Genomic DNA, 17,751 nt, shown 5'->3' on the forward strand with positions numbered 1-17,751 from the left:
TAGCTTTAGATGCTCTGAATACTGGCAATGCTGCAGCTGTGATGGACTGAATATGTTTTTTCCAAGAAGAGCTGCATGCCATAAAGCTTGCCTGCATTTCCTAACATTAAATGAAAAAGAAATACTTTATGGTTAATATAAAAGGTATATAATAAAATGCATTATCTCTGTCTACACACCTCACCTTCTTTCTCTTGAAGAAATAGCAAAATGTATGCCTGAAAGAAAACATGTTACTTCCTGACCTGTAAGATTAAGACTGATTTAGTGCTTTGTGGAGATAATAGTTACATTTTGATTAGTCATTTTTAAGTGAAGCTTAGTCTATTGAAGAGAGAAAGCTTTAAATGTGCAGTCATTTTAAGATTTACTGTAGTTAAATATTTGTTAATCTTTTTCCTGTTTACTCCTTCTTTACAAGCTTTTAGAGACTGCTTGAGGATGTTTCTGTGTAAAAGGTAGAAGTTCTACTTTTAAAATTATTGCTAGTTTTGTTTCTTTTTTTTTTTTAATTTATCTACGTTTTTGTCTTACTGTAGGAATCAGATGGCCAAGGCTGCCCTTTCTGCCGCTGTGAAATCAAAGGGACTGAGCCAATCATTGTGGATCCTTTTGATCCCAGGGATGAGAATTCCAGGTGCTGCAGTATTATGGATAGCTTCAGTATGCCCATGTTGGACTTGGATGATGATGATGATAGAGAAGAGTCTCTAATGATGAATCGTTTGGCTTCGGTCCGAAAGGTAACTTCTCAAACTCTGCACAGCAGCTAAACCCAGACATTTGTAAACAAATGCCTGTAACTTTAAACAGGGACAGGTTGCACTTCATGCTCTAGCTCACAGCATCTCACTGAACAGTTGTTGGGTTTGAAAAAACAAAATGTGTCAATACAAATGCATTAAAAAAAAATTCCAGATTCTCACCTGATGTGAACTAAGATAACTTCGTTTATAATGGGCAAAGCGTGAGTTTGCACCAGCTGAAACTCTCATCCAAACTATGCTGTATGGACAATTCCCTGAGCTTTTATTTGTAAAGAACAAAAAATTTCCTATATGCATTTGTTTTCTGCACATGTGTGTACACATGCATAGAATGTTTTAGGATTAAAGTTGAATTTCTAAACAATTTTCAGTATTACTACTTTATAAAAGTGAACTCGACAGCTAATTCATACTGCACACAAGTAGCTTTTATTAAGTTTCATGTGAGTTGTCTATGATTTTTTTTTCTGTAATTTTTAGTATTAAGTACTCTTTACTGGGAAGAGTATTTTTGAGATTATCCATAGTGACTGTGTGTTTTGGAAGGTTTTTTGTGCTGAAAGGGCTCTGTGTTAAATTCTGAGATCTTTTTTGCAGGAGATTTTATTACAGATAAATAAGCACTATCATTGACAGAAGTTTATTTTATGGTGATAGTTTTTACTACTCTATTTTAGCCTGGAATAGATATTGTCAGAGGCTATGTGACACTGATTTTGACAGAGCATTTACTAGATTTTTCCTTATACTAAGGTCATCTAGATTGAATTGTTGTCTTGGAAATAATTTTGTAACATCTTACTTTTCCATTTCCTTATCATTGTATTTGTTTTAAAAATAAGTGTTCTTTACCCTTATATCTGAGAATATCTGCCAGTTAATATACATGCTTCTGATATCCTTCCTAACCTCTTAAGGCTTATGAATCATTCTTGTGTTGTGTATGTAATACAACATGCTCTACCCTTGGGAACAGTTTATCCTTCCTGCCTGGACTTAAATTGCAGTCTGTAGCATGACCTCTGTGAGATAGCCTTGAATTGATGGGCTTTTATAACGCTATCACTTCCATGATAAGGCAAAAACGCATTCTGCCTTTATCAAAAGAAGGAACAATAGGTTTACTATAAGATGTCTTCTTTTAGGTATCCATCAAGTGCTTGAGTGCTTTTGGGTCTTTTTTTTTTTTTCATTGATTTCATTGTTCAATGAAAGAAATCTTCACTCTGCCACCCTCTTGAAGTTTATTTGAAATTGTTGAATTATTGTGTCATTTGGTGATTTTTAGCTGCTGTTTTCTTAAAATTGTTACCATTGATTTTGCAGTGATGGTCTTAATCATACCACCTGTGTGTAATATGGCATTGTTTATATATACTTTTTGTTAGCAATGTCTTCATCAGACTTGCCTATTTCTTTAACTATTATTTATTTTTCCTGCTAATCAGTGTATCTTTGGAACCTGCTTAAAGAAATTATATTTTTCTCAGTGACATTATGTAGAACTTTACTCTTTGTGAAATTTGCTTTTGTTTGTCCTTAGCGCTGTTCATATGAACAGGGTGCTGCATAACGATGGTGTTGTAGTAACAAATAGTAACAAAGTTTTTTTAAATTATGGAATTTAGGTGGCAAAGATAATAATTTAGCTCTTGCAGCCAACCTGCTGGCACTGCTGTAGCTTTGTAGTCTCAGTGAACAAATATTTCAATTCTTAGTTCATTGCATGGACTGTGGTAAGATTTCTCAACATAAATCTGTTAATCCTTGAAAATCAAATGGGCTATATTTGTGTCAAATCACCTGGCTGACCATTCTAAGAAAATTCTGGCTAGTAGTGAGCTGGGCTGTGAAACTCATTAGAAGAGAAGAGTTTCAGAGACATGGAGCTCTGATGAAAGTGACTGTAGGGCTTCACAATGCATTGTGGAAATACTCAGATAACAGAAAAATACCATTTCTGCAGTTTATCACTCCTACCCCTGAACTGTACTCCGAAACTCCTAAGAGGTGTCTGAAGTCTCTGAAAGATCTCAGATTTGAAACGGCTTTTGGAAAAAAAATAATCATGAAGCTTCTTAAAGGAATTCCTTAAAGGAATTAGTAAGTGGATACACATTAGGAAAAATGAATAGTTCTGGTTCGGTGTTGTGTGAGAGTCAGCAGTAGCAGCAGATCAACTCCAACAGAGGCTTTGGAGAAATCTGCTGCAGTTAGGCTGTTTATCTGCCTCATCAATCAGCTTATTTTTTTATTTCCAAATTGTCTTCAGATATTTCTTAATGAAAGAAAGAGGAGGAGTGGTGCCAAAAGCCTCTGTTAATTGTTTCCTCACCGAGAAATTTCAGCCCCGTGGTATCAGATTAGCTAATGCAGTTATTGCCCAAAATGTTCCTCTTCTCATCTTTTGTTCTAGCAAAGCACAACATTATGAAATGCACATTAATAAAAATGGAGATTACAGGCTCAGGTAAATATTGAATTTTTTTTTTTTTTTTTAATTTTTAAAGAGGGCATTTGAGTGTCTAGTAGAGCTTGTTAGTTATTCTATAATGTTTAATGTTTAATTGTCCTAATAAATGAAGAGTTCTCTGTCATTTTTATTAGAACAAAGCATAATTTGACTTCTTTTAAAAACAAAGAAAGAAAATAAGGAAAATGGATAATGCAGGAGTTCTTGCTAAGAGCAAATAATTTTGAATTCATAAGTGTTTAAGCTAATTTTTTGATCCAAATAATATCCCATGAAAACACAGACGAGGGCTCTACCAGTATAGGAGACTGCGAGGTTTTGAGTACCTTAAAGTGAATTAACATTGTTTATAAACAGTTCCATCTAAAAGGAGATGAAGTTACCCCATCTGGGATGTTACTGTCTTCTCTGAAATTAATTTCCTAGATATCTGAATGTGCAAAAGCCTGACTGTTTGACTGATCCACACTGCACTTTAAAATAATGATAGCAAATTGTCAAGGCTGAAAGACAGTTTGCCATGACTAGGCTTCTTCCAGTAGGTAAGTTAGGTCAAATTTGGTAAATCACGGCAAAAGACCTTGGCTCTCAATAAATGGGAAGAGGCTGTTTTCATTCATTTCCATATTATTAAGTCTACTTTTTTCTGGTAATGGAAAAAGGCATGTATTACATAGTAATTATGTTATTAATTTCATTGTATAAAATATAAAAATATGTAAAATAAGACTTGAAATACATATCCATATATTCCTTCAGCAGTAGCTGGACTGATATATACATATCGCTTCCTATGTAATGGTACACCTGTTTGGTGGAATGTGTTAAGATCACGTCACTCAACAGGAGGGACTTACTTAAATGATTACTTACTAGTGTTTGCAGAGTATAAATGCTGGGAGGCAGTGTGCCTCCCCTAATTATGGATTCCCTTGGCAGTGTGCTGCTGACTCTGAGACCTCACTGCCTCTCCCTCCTTCACATGCATTTTCCTGGGCCAAGAAAGATAAAGGGAATAAATCTCTTGATTTAAAAACATGTTTACCGTCATCAGTGTTAAGTGATGTAAATTTATATCCTCATTTAAGGTTTTAAGCTAAGATAATACAGTTCTTCCTAGGTCACAGCTTATCTTAACAAGAAATAACAAATATGTGAGTTACTCTCACCTGATTAAAAATAAAGAAACTTCAGAGAACTACTTCTGGTGTAGATCTGCTGGGGTCCTCTTAGATGTCTCATGCAGTTTGAGTTTGCTCCAAGGACATTAACAGGCAGGGTAGTATTCCTCAATGAATCAATCATTGGGATTTATGTTGAGAATGCTTTTCATATGCACCTATCTGGCATAAAGGTATTTGAAAACTCTTGATTGAATAGCTTGGCTGTTAATATCTCCATCAGAAAAAAAATTGACTGGAAATTGTAATCAGTGTTGGAAGCAGGATTTTTCTTGAATTCACAACTGCTAGGGGCAAACTGATACCAGTGTATGCCAGTAACAAATACGTCTGATGGAAAAACACAAGTGTGGTCCCTTCTGCAGTACAACTGCAAAGTAAGTCACAGCTGCTTTTCCCTTGGCAGCAGTCACGCCAACCAGATGAAGTCCATGTTGTTACAAAGGAGTCTGTGTTCTTCTCCTTAATTACATCTTTATTGCACAGGTCTCTGTGTGGTGCAGCAGAGCCCCTTTGTACACTGAAGGTCTGTCTTCTGTCACTGCCAGTTCATTTGAGCTAGTTTGTGTCTTAATCACTTGCTTGTTTTAGCTTTTTGTCACTGCTCTCTCTCATTGCCCATTTTTTCCCAGGATATAGAAAACATACAAAAACCTCCAATAGGTGACAAACGGGAATTTTAGGAGAGCAGAGTGCCAAAAAGGGTAGATATTAGTGTGTCTGTTAATGCCTTGGTATCCACATGAGATGCAGCCATCTTGTTGGCCTAGCTGTCACTCATCAAATGATGCAGCTGGACAGGTTGGATGGGGGTGGACTGAAAAATATGGCATTTTCTTATTGGGAATATGATGGAAATCTGATACTGAATGCCAAGGAAAACCTGTTTGCTGCTGTGGAATATTTGGTTTTGTTTTATTTTTAGTATCGGTGGATCCAACAAAGAATTATTTGTCCCAGCAAAGCTTTTGCTCTTACTTCAGCACCAAGTGGTGATACATATTAAGCTTCCCTGTAGGGGGAGAAAAGCTACTTTTGCTTGCTGCTATTTAACTTTTTTTTTTAATTGTGCCTGATAAGTTACTCTTTAACTTGTTGGCCATAATCAATTCCCTTTTTGAAATCTGTGGGGGTCACAGTATGTTCTGTTGGCATTGTGGCTGTACTATAGCGTAGTAGTCCAGGGGACCGAAAAATTACTTTGCTATTTTGAAATAAGACATAACAAGGCATGGATATAAACCTAAATTCAAGTCCTCTCACACACTTTGAAAATTTTCCATTTCATTTTGTTAGTTGTGGTTTACTGTCTGTGGAATGTCATAGAGGTAGCCAAATACTAAGCTAATATATGGAACTAGAAGTTTATCACATGCTTCATTGGGTTTAAAAGCATATCAGGGTTTAAGTAACTTGAACTTTTAAATGAATGGGTTTTAAATGTGAATATTCTATGATTTTTGTCTCTGCAAAAGCTAGACTGTTGTTGCAGCAGGAGAAAAGAAGTCTGACATGGATGGAACCAGTGAGCACGCTGAGGGAAGAGGGCATCATTTAGCCAAATTATTTTTTTAGAGCAGAACTGTGTAAGAGATGCCAGATAGAAACAGGGGTGTTCTTAAAATGATATCACAACAGCGCTGTTCACTTAGCTGGAATTTGTACAATTCCAGGCAGTCTCCCATTTGAGACTCTCAGGTTGCTCTCTCAGGAAATTGTGTTAATTAGTTTGATGATGCGACAATTAGAACATCCTAAATTCCGTACAAATGTTTCCTGTCCAATAATTGGTTTTTAGTATTTCCTATATTTCTTACTCTTCGTTTCCTACTCCTATCACATATATGATTGCTCTTCTGGAACAATTCCTGCTGGCTGAAATGCATTGTTGTGCAATACCATTAAATGCTGAGACTTAACTATATCACTCTCATTTATTTCAAATAATTGAATCTTTTTGGAGGTGTGACCTGCTTATTTGGTTCTATTTCAGATAATTTGGGAAGCAAATTCATTTTGTGTCTGCTGAAGTCAATCCTTTGAGTATACTGTATTGCATAGTTCTTGGCTTTCAGGAATGCTTTATGGAGTTGTAACTAAACTTTGAAAACTAATGCTGTTAAATGATACAGTGTTTATTATGCTGTTTAACTGATAGATGCCTTCTGATAAGGAAAATGAATTGACATTCAGTTTATAGTAATTCTATAATTACAGTTGCTCAGGCATGCTTACAAGATACATATCTTGCTTAGTTATTCAGCATTCCTTAATGTTGAGAGGCTAAATGCTTTGGTAATTTATGTGCTTATCTTTGTGGTCTTCTCGTCAAGGACAGGGTCATTCACCAGTTAAAGGAAACAAAGAAAGTTTAAAGACTATTCAAAGCATTTAATATGAATATTGAGCCCTCTTCATTGAAGGGAGAAACTGAGAAACTTCTGGTAGCCATGAAAACCACAAACTTTAAACTGCTCTGTCTCTTGAATTTGAATGTTTATTGTGACATTGAGCTTGCACATGTCAATGAAGTGGGGAAGACTCTAAAGAACAACCAAAAAAATCATCCTGATGATGGAGTTGCACATCACCCTTGTAGCTTTCAACATCTTCTCACTCCTCTCCTGCTTTTTTGTGCACTGTTGACAATAATACTGTGGTGGCTTCTATTTTTGAAGGAAATGTGGTAGCAATCCCTGTTGTATAGAACAGGATATTAAACTAAGCTGTAGTACAGAGCATTGATAAGGATCCATGCTCTAGATCCTTCTCCTCACTCTGCTTTTGAATTTATGAAGTGTCCGGTTTCTTAACATAATGATTGTGTGTAAAGAAAGGTAGTGTTGCTTATTTGTTTTCTTGTTAAAGAACTTTCTAGTCTCCTCCCAGTTATCACTGTGAGATGTTCAGCATTCATGAGAAAAAGCTTATGAAGAGAGGGGGAAGTTTATCCAAGGGGTTTAGGCCAAAGATGGGTGGTTTGTTTGCCTCTGTAGGCAAGCTGTGATTTGAGAACAGTGGGATGCCTCAGTGTACTAGGGGCCCAAAGCTGATCACTGGTGGGAATGTCCTCCTGCTACTTGTGTCTACTCCTGGGGAAAGCACAGAACAGCACAGACATTTAGTGAGTTCATGGAAATAACTTGAACAAACACCTGAGCTCTGTTTGTTAGAACTGAGCCAGATGAGGGGTAGGGACGAGTTGCAAAATTGGGTGGAGTCCTATTTGGATGAATTTGAAAGGACAGGTCAGGGAAAAAAGTAATCATAATTTGTCCCTGGAGAGGGAAGTTAAATGTTTGTGTTGTTACTTCAGTATTTGCTTAAGTGATTAAATTGTTCTAAAATTATTTTTATAATCCCTTCATATTTTTTTTGTTGATTTTGCTTCTTTCCCTGATATCTTGCTGGTGACTTTGATTGGTAAATTTTCAGAAGACCTACATTCTGTTTTGTATGGAAGGATGATTTGAAATGGGCAGTAGGTAGTAGCAGGCAATATCATGGATGTCCAGCTTTTCAGAGTAATTTGTAGAAATTTAGATTGAGTACTCTCTATTAATAAAAAAGTCAGCAAGGGTAGCAGTGCTATGATAGAATTTATGATTTTTTTCCCTTACATTTGGCAGTTATTGTTAGGTTTTTATATAAATTACTGGAATATATATCCTTTTATTTTCACCACAAGTTAACATGGGTCTTAATTTTGAGATAGAATGACTTGTAGACTTCTTTTTCAGTAACTATAAGATGAGCTCTACTGTCCAGATGTCCATTATGAAAAATAACTATTATAATTGACTCTTAGTAAGTATCTGAGAAGTATCAAATGTTTTAGTTGGGGAATGGAAGTTGTACACTTGATCATCAGGTAAAAGATAATTTTATTTTTTCTCTCCTGAAGTGCAATGACAGGCAGAATTCACCAGTGACTTCCCCAGGATCTTCCCCTCTTGCACAAAGAAGAAAACCACTTCCAGACCCCCTGCAAATCCCTCATCTTAGTCTTCCTCCTGTCCCTCCCCGTCTGGATCTGATTCAGAAGGGAGTAGCACGGTCACCGTGTGCCAGCCCAACCGGGTCACCCAAGGTAATTATTACTGAACCTTTATTTCTGGATATAAGAATGCTTATATTTTGCATTTGCTTTTTTCCAAGGTGAGCTTCTTGTTTGTTTTGTAAAGTGGACTGTTTCAAACCTTTCCATGGATATTGCTTTTTTCAGGATTTTGCTCTGCCCAAAAGAACTTTAATTCCTTCTAGTTTAAAGAAACTTTAGATTAGATCCATATTAATGAAGTCTTGTTTTTCCATAATACCTTATGTAGTTAAATATTTCTGGCTGCATGTATTGGTCAAAAATGACTTCAATTTGTCTGATGATTATATTGTACTTGGTTATGGTCAGAATTTGAAAGATGTTACAGTAATGGATCAGTTCTGTAACAAACTCTGATTAATGAAAATAAATAGAAGCTAAACTTTCCTGAAAATAGATTTAAAGGTCATTATCTCATTAAAATTATATGTTTTCCTTTCATGATGATTTATGTTCAATTTCCACAGTGTCCTTACAAGAAAAATATGTGCAGATGCACTGCTTTCAAAACCTTAAATGGCATATAATAGGACTCAAATTTCAAGGGACATAATAATGGCTCTATAGCCAATAAGCCTGTATGCCGTGTTTTGTAAAACTAGTGATACTAAAGATTCAATGATTTTTTGAGTGGATAAGCATGAACAAGAACAAATACTGTTTGCTACTCTCTGTAACAAGTTGATTGTTTTATTATAATTGCTGTATAGAGAGAGTGAATTAGATTAAAATTTTTCATTTTTATATGATTAATTCAAATTCAAGTTCAGGACATGACTTGAAACACATGTACTCATAATAATCCAGTTTGAAGTAGCTTGCTTCTTTTGTCAGGTTTTTACTTTAAGGTTGAAAATATCTTTTTAAGATTTTAGTGGCTTGCAGTTTAGAAGAAAAGATGGAAGTTTGAATACTTTCTTTAATCTTCTTTCTTAACTTCTTATATTATGCAAAGGAGTTATAACATATTGAGGATATACACCAAACATATCCCACATCCATTAAAAACTAGCTCTATAATAGGGGTTTTTTGCAGGGTTCTTGGTTTATAAAAGAAATTAAACCGGGAAGAGCATTGATGCTGCTTTGAAATTTGAAAAAGCATTGAAAATGCTTTTTTTACATGAAACTTTTCCTAGAAAAAAAATTGTGGGGTACAAGGGAAACAGGATGGGGGCAACAAAGAATAATCTCATACATTAAAAGATTTTATATTTAAGAGAAAAAAGATCATTTAGTCCTGCCAAAACTACTCCTTCAGGAAAAAAACCCCCACAACTTTTCTATTTTGTTCAAGTTAAATACTAGAATTTATAACTATAAGGTATAACAAAAAATCTAGATCAGGGTAATTTTTTCCTGTGTTAACAATGAAAATAACTATTTTACTTGACTAGCAAGTGAGTTAAACAGTTCTTTATTTAGTTTACTTCCTTTTAATATACATAAGCCTGTAGGTAGAATAACTTTATTTTCAATTCAAGTCACGTGTTGAGGTGCTGCTTGAAGAATAGTGCTGGGCTAGCCAATGAAATGATAGCAAATGCTGTTCTTACTAAAAAGTTCAGTGACCTCCATTTCTTTAAGTGGTAATAATATGCAGGCTTACCAAAGTCCAAGAAAATTATACATTCCCAGGAAAATAATCTTTCCTGGATTTCTTATGGTAGCTGTAGATAAAACCTTTGTAAAGACTTGGCCCAACTATTACTTTGTAAATTGCCATTTGTAATTCAGTCATAATGAAAATGTTTTGGTTTTGTCAGATTTGTGCTCAGATTTGTGCAGCTATGAGGTTTTTTTCCTGATAACCTGAGTTTCAGCTTTTCAGTATTAGCATACATAATTTTAGACCACATTTAACCATTTATGATATAATTCAACTCTTAGAAACCAAGTATTCTGACAAATGTTGCTTGGAGATAAGCTAATTGCAAGTAAAACTACAAACTAATTGGGCTGCTTCCTGAAAAACTGAACTGCAATTCAAACAGATTTGGCACTCTAACACAGCGCATGTAAAGACTGGAGTCATCCCTAGGTATATAATTTAAAATGAAACAATTCTTTCTTCTTCCCCTTGCTCTCTAATCATTGCTTTTTGTGCTCATTTGCTGTCAGCGAATTACTCCTCTGGGATTTTATTTTGTTTGGGGTTTTGGGTTTCTCTTCCACATCAGGAAGCCTGTTTTTACCAAACACTCCACAAAATTCAATTCAGTAGATGAATAAGTGATTCACATGATCAAAGCAAAGGACACTGGAAAAAACTATGGGTCAAATAAGTCTGCCTGAGTTAGCTGTCATTTCTGCTTTCCATACTCCTTGCTTGGGTTACTCATGCAACATCAGAAATGGGGGCATGCTCTCTGAAGGGCCCGGCTGGCTGCAGAATGCCGGCAAGGCCTGCATTTAACCTCCTGGCAAGTACTGCTATGGGGCCAAGAAAATAGCTCAGAAATGATGAATCTGCACTTGGTCACTGAAATAAACACCAGCAGGAGACCTTTCTCCTTTTTAATGACTTTACTAAAAGTGATCAGCTCGGGTGAGGAGAACCCCGTGGGTCCACGCTCACTCCACCGCTGCTCCCAGGAGTGACTCTGAGGAGGAGGAAGAGTGCGGCTGTGTCCACTGCTCTGTGGGCAGAGCTGGGGTTCCATTCACCGGGAGCATCAGGAGATTCTCTGCTTTCTGCTTCAACATTCGAGGTCCTCTGTCTAGCTGACATCTTTGGGTTAGGGTGAGGGTTAAAAAGGGCCTTAGTGGACATTAGGTTCTGTTCCTCATGTCTAGACATCACTTTGATTCATCAGTTTTGTGTTGACTCGTTGTTTTAAGGGTTTTTGGCTAGGTTTGGTGAGGGGTTTCTCCCATTGCATGCTGGATTTGATGTCATTTGCATGCTAACTCGATGGCGACACCCGGCAAAGGGGGAATTCTTAACTGTGAAAAACGCCAATCACTTGTTTTTAAAATTTTTAAAAGTTTAATAGTAATAAAATGGTTAAAAAGAATAGTAACACTATTAGAGTAATAACAATTTGGACAAATTGAATTAGGACAATATGAGACAATAAAAGCAAAGAGTTACAGACGTCCGGGTACATTTTTCTGGGCAGCATGAGCCCAGAAAAGGACTCCTGCTAACAAAGGATTAACCCTTAAGAACAACAGCCTGTTGCATATTCATACACTTCATACATGATGCATAAATTCCATTCAAACACAGGATTTTGTCTGGTCATTGTCAACTTCTTCCTTCTAATTCTAACAGTGCCTTCAAGGCGGGAAGAAGTTAGTTTCTTCTGATAAGAAGGCAATAAATTCGTTTCCCTGAAAGATTTAGGTGTCCTGTGGCTGCTATCTGGTGCGACTGCCTCATTCCTTTCTTTAAAAAAACCCTACTAACATAGTTCTTATTTTAACAAATTTTATAACCTAAAACTATATTTAACACAGCACTTAAAAGAATTAATACAGCATTTCTTTCTAACACAACACATATAACATTCATTTTAATATTTGCAAAAAGCCAATCATATAATACACGAATTTTTCACATTAACCATTCGCGACAGGTAGTGTCCGGGTTTAGAGCAAATTTGGGGAAAAATCCCCCAAAGGAGCTCCGGTGGGAAAAGCAGATCCAATCGTCCCCTCCCCCCAACTGGTCCGGGAGGGAAAAATATACTTCCTTGGAGAAAGCTGGAAAAAAAATGTTTAATTAACAATAAAACCAACACAATATCAAACAATGAGACCCCTTGCTACTCTAAAAGAGATGACAAACTGAGAAAACCCTGGGCTGAAGCTCAGCTCACTCAGTCTCTGATCAGTCCCTCCGGTGCTGGAATTGTCGCAGGCCAGGCCTGGCCCGGTGGGCCGCAGCTGCAGGTGCTGGTGCTCTCCTGGGTGTTCAGTCCAGAGCAGTTTCAAGAGGTCCGAAGGGAAAAAAAAAAAACAGTCCAGGGAACTTCTCTGCCTCAGCTAGCTAAAACTAACTAAGAGCAAAGGAGAGCTCTGTCCTGTTGTCTGTTCATCCACAGACAACACAGTCAGGAGCAGGAATGTGGAGGAGTGAGCGCAGTGTCTGAAAACAAACTGCACGCTTCTTGTCTCCCCCACTTCACTCTGTGGAACACTCTTAAAGGTACAAAACTTATTATTCAACATAAACAGAATGAGACGATTGGGGATAAAAGCATAATATAGTCAACCCAGGACATTAGTTAACGAAAACCACAGGTGATTACAATAACAAACAGTTAGAACTCCACTCTGGCAGCAACTGGCCCAACCTGTGAACTCTGCAACCTTTTAAAAAAATGGCCAGCTGTTCTACTCATGACAGTCACGAGCAACATTCATGCCTCCGCATAACTTAAATTTTTTTTGTAACTTCTGTGTCTTTCAGTCTTCTCCCTGCATGGTGAGGAAGCAGGACAAGCCTTTGCCAGCGCCGCCACCTCCGCTGCGAGACCCTCCTCCGCCGCCGCCGGAGCGGCCGCCGCCGCTGCTGCCGGAGAGCCGAGCCGCCAGGCACCTGCACCCGGCCGAGGGCCTGCCCGCCCGGGAGCAGCCCGTGCCCCTCGAGGCCTGGTGCCCCAGGGACGTGTTCGGGAGCGGCCCGCTGGCGGGCTGCCGCGGCGGGGGCGACGCCTCCCCCAAGGCGGGCCTGACCGCCACTGCGAACGTGAACGGGAGGCACGGCCGCGTCAGCGCGGAGCCGGGATTCATCCGGAAGCACAGGCGGCACGAGCTGCCCGCAGAAAGCGCCAAGGTATTTCCAGGGAATCCTAAATTCGCACCCTGCCGCAGCATTGGCTTGCACTGCCTAGCACACTGTTTATATTGGCCAGTGCTGGTTTGTGGTTTCTGAATCTTTTCTGCTGATGCTTAAGAATAAGCTGCTCATAAATTACTTGTTAAGTGCTGTAATTTATAAAGCAACAGTATATGAGGGTCTGAGATACAATTTTCACATAAAACCGTCAAAAATATCTTTGAGAGAATATTCTAGATGTGCTATATTCTTCTAACAAATAATCATTAAAACAATGTATCCATGTATGCTGTAATAATACAGCATCTCAAGTCCACTTTGGAACTGTCATGTGCCCGAACTGTGTGTGCATTTTCTGATGGAATAGTAGGTGATCCACTTATCTCTGTTGTAGAAGAGGTGAATTCTGGCATTTTGCAGCTTCAGGCACTTGCAAAGCCATTTACAGCTGGTCAGACTTAGCTTTGAAAAGAGATCAAATGGTGATGTCCTAAGAAAAAATTCCTAGTTCCGCTCTAATCATTTTTATCAAAGCAGCTCAGTAATTTATTCATAGAGATTATTAACTCAAAGCTCCTCTCTTTGTTTTTTTGAAGACTACACAGCTTGTGCAAGACTACATAGCTCTTGCTTAGACTGATGGATTTGTGGTTAAGCCATGGTAGTTAGAAATCTTTTTTTTCATCTGTTTGCTTTTTCCAAGACCACAAGCTATTTAACCTTTCTATCTCCAGTTAATTTTTTTTTTTTTTGGTATGTGCATGTATATGGCAAGTATATTCCCATATATATATATAGATGGAGGTTTTGGTTATTTTGAAAGTATGTTTCTGAAATTGAGTTACTATAGATAAGAGGTGTTGACATATGTGATGAAAGGTACTTAAGTCATCTATGATGTTATTTATAATTAAATTATTGTTATATAATGCTTTTCTCAGCATTGAGACGAAGCACCAAAATTTTACTTAGAACTAGGCTGTTGTTTAAATGCTGCAGATTTTCTGTTGATTTTAAAAGGATACTGGATTTTTATCTTCAACTGTACCTTCATGTAGCATTCTTGTTGTGGTCTAGCACAATACTGAAGCTGATGGAATGAGTACTTCTCAAATTAGAATACCAAGTCAGTGTGGAAGTGTAGTCTGGAGGAGATACATACATAGATCTTTAACCAAGTACTGCTTGAACTGTCATCTTCAGGTTGTAGATCTGAACCATTCAATTAGAGGAAGCGACCCTGAATTACCATCTCAGGCTATATTTACATTCATGAGGGAAACATGGAATGAATTTTCTTCCCTGATTCATATATCAATTATAATATAAACGTTTTGCTATTGAGAAGCCAAGAATTAGAAAGACAATCCTGTGGGTAGAGGATGGATTCTGGCAGGCTCTGTATCACTCTTTTAATAATTAATATGTTCAGCATGATGTACCCGTTGCTTTGCCATTACACTTCATCTCTCTCACTTTGCAATCTTGAAATCTTAATTTTCCCCCAAGCAGTTCAGCTGTAACCGAGTGTCTGTCTAGTTACTGTCATGTGAAACTTCTTTTGGTGAGGTTTTAAACTAACATGTTCTACAGCTCCAAAATGGGGTGAAAGAGGCCTCAGAGTCACTTCAGAGACAGCTCTGTGGTGTGAACTCTTGGGAAAGCCTTTACCCACAGGCTTCTCAAGGTCTCTTGTATAATACCTAGTTGATGAATATCCATGGTGATAGGAGGAGATACTCATTGTAATATTTGTGTGACTTTTAGGTTTTTTCCAATGGTCATCTGATAAATGAAGAATATGATGTCCCTCCACGGCTTTCACCCCCTCTTCCAGCTGGCTCTGTCATCCCTAGTATAAAGTAAGTTATATATATAAGATATATAAAAGAAAAGTGCTAGCTAATGTTAGGTAATAGCACTGACTCTCTGGTGCTAAAAGAAAAAATGGGGAAAAGAAAGAAATTAACTTATGTAACTTCATTGCTTTCCATGAATTTTAATGTGCCTTGACAAAAGAAGCATAAATGGTATTGATTAAGTGGGAGCAGTCCTAATGTTAATTTGCCACAGCATGTTTGTATAGGGAGAGAGGGTAAATTGTGGCAGATCTTGCTCTCAGGAATTTGGCAGTGAGAGCAGATACTGTCTGGCTTGGCTTCTATTACTACAGGAGAAGTGTGGTCAGAGCTATTTGTCACAGGAGATGACAGATTCTAGGGAGAGTGCTAGGGCTAAAAAATGTGTTCTGTCACTGTTCTGCCCCTAATCTAGTCAGACTTTCTGGGCTTTCAGTACATGGAGCTTTATCCAAGGTTCACACTATCATCTCTTATTTGTTGTGGCTAAAAAACAACCAACCAAACCCAAACCATTTTATATAATTTTAAATATGATCAACGTTTCTGAGTTCCAGAACATAGGAAGATTTGTCATTCCAAGCGCAGACTACTGTTAGTCTTCCAGTAAAATGACTTTTTATTTTTAAATAAAGATGTTGCTGTCATAGCAAGTATCTTCAAACTCTGAATGACACAGGATTTTGTACAGAACTAGATATATTTTAAGTTGAAAGCTTGGAAGTCCTGTAATGTGGTCTGTCCTTATTTTGTGTTTTCGTAAGGAAATTGGATCATATCACAATAATGCTATTCTACTTCTTTCCAATGTTCTGCTTGTGATTCTTGCTGTTAAATAATATAATTGGACAGTCAGTTCATATTAGTCCTGAGAACTTTCTCATTCCATTTTTGTGTTCAGTTAGCTTTAATAGAGAAGACAAATACATTTCAGCATTTTATTAATATGCTGGGTTTTTTCTCACCGAGCCCTACAATAAAGGTGCAGTGGAGCATTGACTTTTTTATTTAGAAGCCTATTTTCAGGTGGAGCAGTTGCTGAGGTGAAGCTCTCCATGCCTGTTTTCAGTTCAGAAGAAAATTTTAGCCTGTTATCCAGACATACCTGTAATTAAATGTTGGGATGTAACCTGATTGAGGTAGGGTCTCAGAGGAGTACCAGTTGGATGACTCATGTAATCTGTTCCATTCTTAGTCTGTTTATTTCATAACAATGAAATTCTGAAGAGGGAAATGCTCTAATTTCTGTGTGTCATGGCATGGAAAAACATCCTACTTCATGGGAATCCCATTTTTTCACTCAGATACTTGCAGATGTAACTTAGAACCGAAGAACAGTGTATACACAGAACACTAGAAAGTCCACACAATATTATAACAGTATGCACAGGCACAAAATCCCTGTCAGGCCAATCCAAAGCTAGAATGTGTGACTTCTGCTTGGTCAAAAGAAATTCTTTTATTAACCAAAGATTTCTGAATAGAAAACTGATGAATTCCAGGAAGAAGGAAAAGCCTTCATTTGTGAAAACTAAACTCTATTGATTTTTGAGGAAAAAGTTAACTTTCGTTTCTGTTTTGTACTTACACCTTTTAAAAATTGCATGGGCAATTTTAGATTTTGATTTTTAAAGCATAAAATTATCAATACATAACATTAGGAGTAAGAAGTTCAAATTATCTAATTACTAAAATACCACATGGAATGACTGTTAAAAATGATCATTGTATGTTCTTTCTTTAAACATGAATATGTCTATTTTCAATTTATTTAAAATTAAGTTTTTGTCACCACTAGGAAATATGCTGGTAATCTTTAATATTGGGTGACAATATGTAGGTGGAAAAACTGGGGAGGAAGGGGAAAAACTCTTTAAAAACAGCAATTTCCACCAACCACAATTGCTTTCAAAAAATGTAACTCAAATAATATCTAGCATGATTTATTTGGAAATGTCAGAGAGAATATTTTTATAGTCTATTTTTCCTCCTGTTGAAGTGACTGCACTCAGCACTCGTAAATGTTGAACTGTACTTGATTCAAAATACTCTGCTTTTCACAACTGTGCTACTCCAATTAATCTGAGCAAGTTGCTCATTTTTTTCATGCTCTCCAATCTGTGCAGTGTGTTGGACTGAGAGCTGGTTTGTTTCATATAGCTCCAAGGCATTCTGTTCTTTCTACTTGTTATAATCCGTCTGTAATTTCAAACATTTGACTGAAGGATACATTGATAATGTATGAAATGTCTTATTCTAAATAACAAGGAGTCAAAATTACTCTTATTGGAAATTTCACAATTCTATAATATGCCTACTTAAATAGTTTAATCAGCTTTTACTGAATATAATGTTACAAATACGACCTTTTTTTTCTTAAAAAGCTACATTAATAGAAAAGCGCTGGAGGTTTTTGTTGGGGTTTTTTATTTTTCCTGGAAACAGTACTGATTTTTTTTTTTTACTAAAGTAGTTGTTATAAACTCAGTAATGAAATATTGGACTCTTGCTAACTGAACATCTGATTTTTATTTTCCACTCAGCCCCTATGTTTTTGACTAAACATGTGAAAATAGTTATTTTTAA

General features: G+C 37.0%; 1 protein-coding gene across 2 annotated transcripts in view; it reads left to right on the forward strand.

Annotated features, from left to right (window-relative positions):
• CBLB (Cbl proto-oncogene B) overlaps window positions 1–17,751 on the forward strand; it is a 126,501-nt gene that overhangs the window by 92,693 nt on the left and 16,057 nt on the right. For both annotated transcript variants that reach the window (XM_058018519.1, XM_058018520.1), the window contains exons 10-13: window positions 540–743; window positions 8,326–8,511; window positions 12,938–13,303; window positions 15,074–15,168. In XM_058018519.1, the coding sequence (XP_057874502.1) occupies window positions 540–743; window positions 8,326–8,511; window positions 12,938–13,303; window positions 15,074–15,168 (851 nt within the window). The remainder of the gene's footprint in view (window positions 1–539; window positions 744–8,325; window positions 8,512–12,937; window positions 13,304–15,073; window positions 15,169–17,751) is intronic.

The sequence above is a fragment of the Melospiza georgiana genome, chromosome 2, assembly GCF_028018845.1.
Source record: "Melospiza georgiana isolate bMelGeo1 chromosome 2, bMelGeo1.pri, whole genome shotgun sequence".
Lineage (NCBI taxonomy): Eukaryota > Metazoa > Chordata > Aves > Passeriformes > Passerellidae > Melospiza > Melospiza georgiana.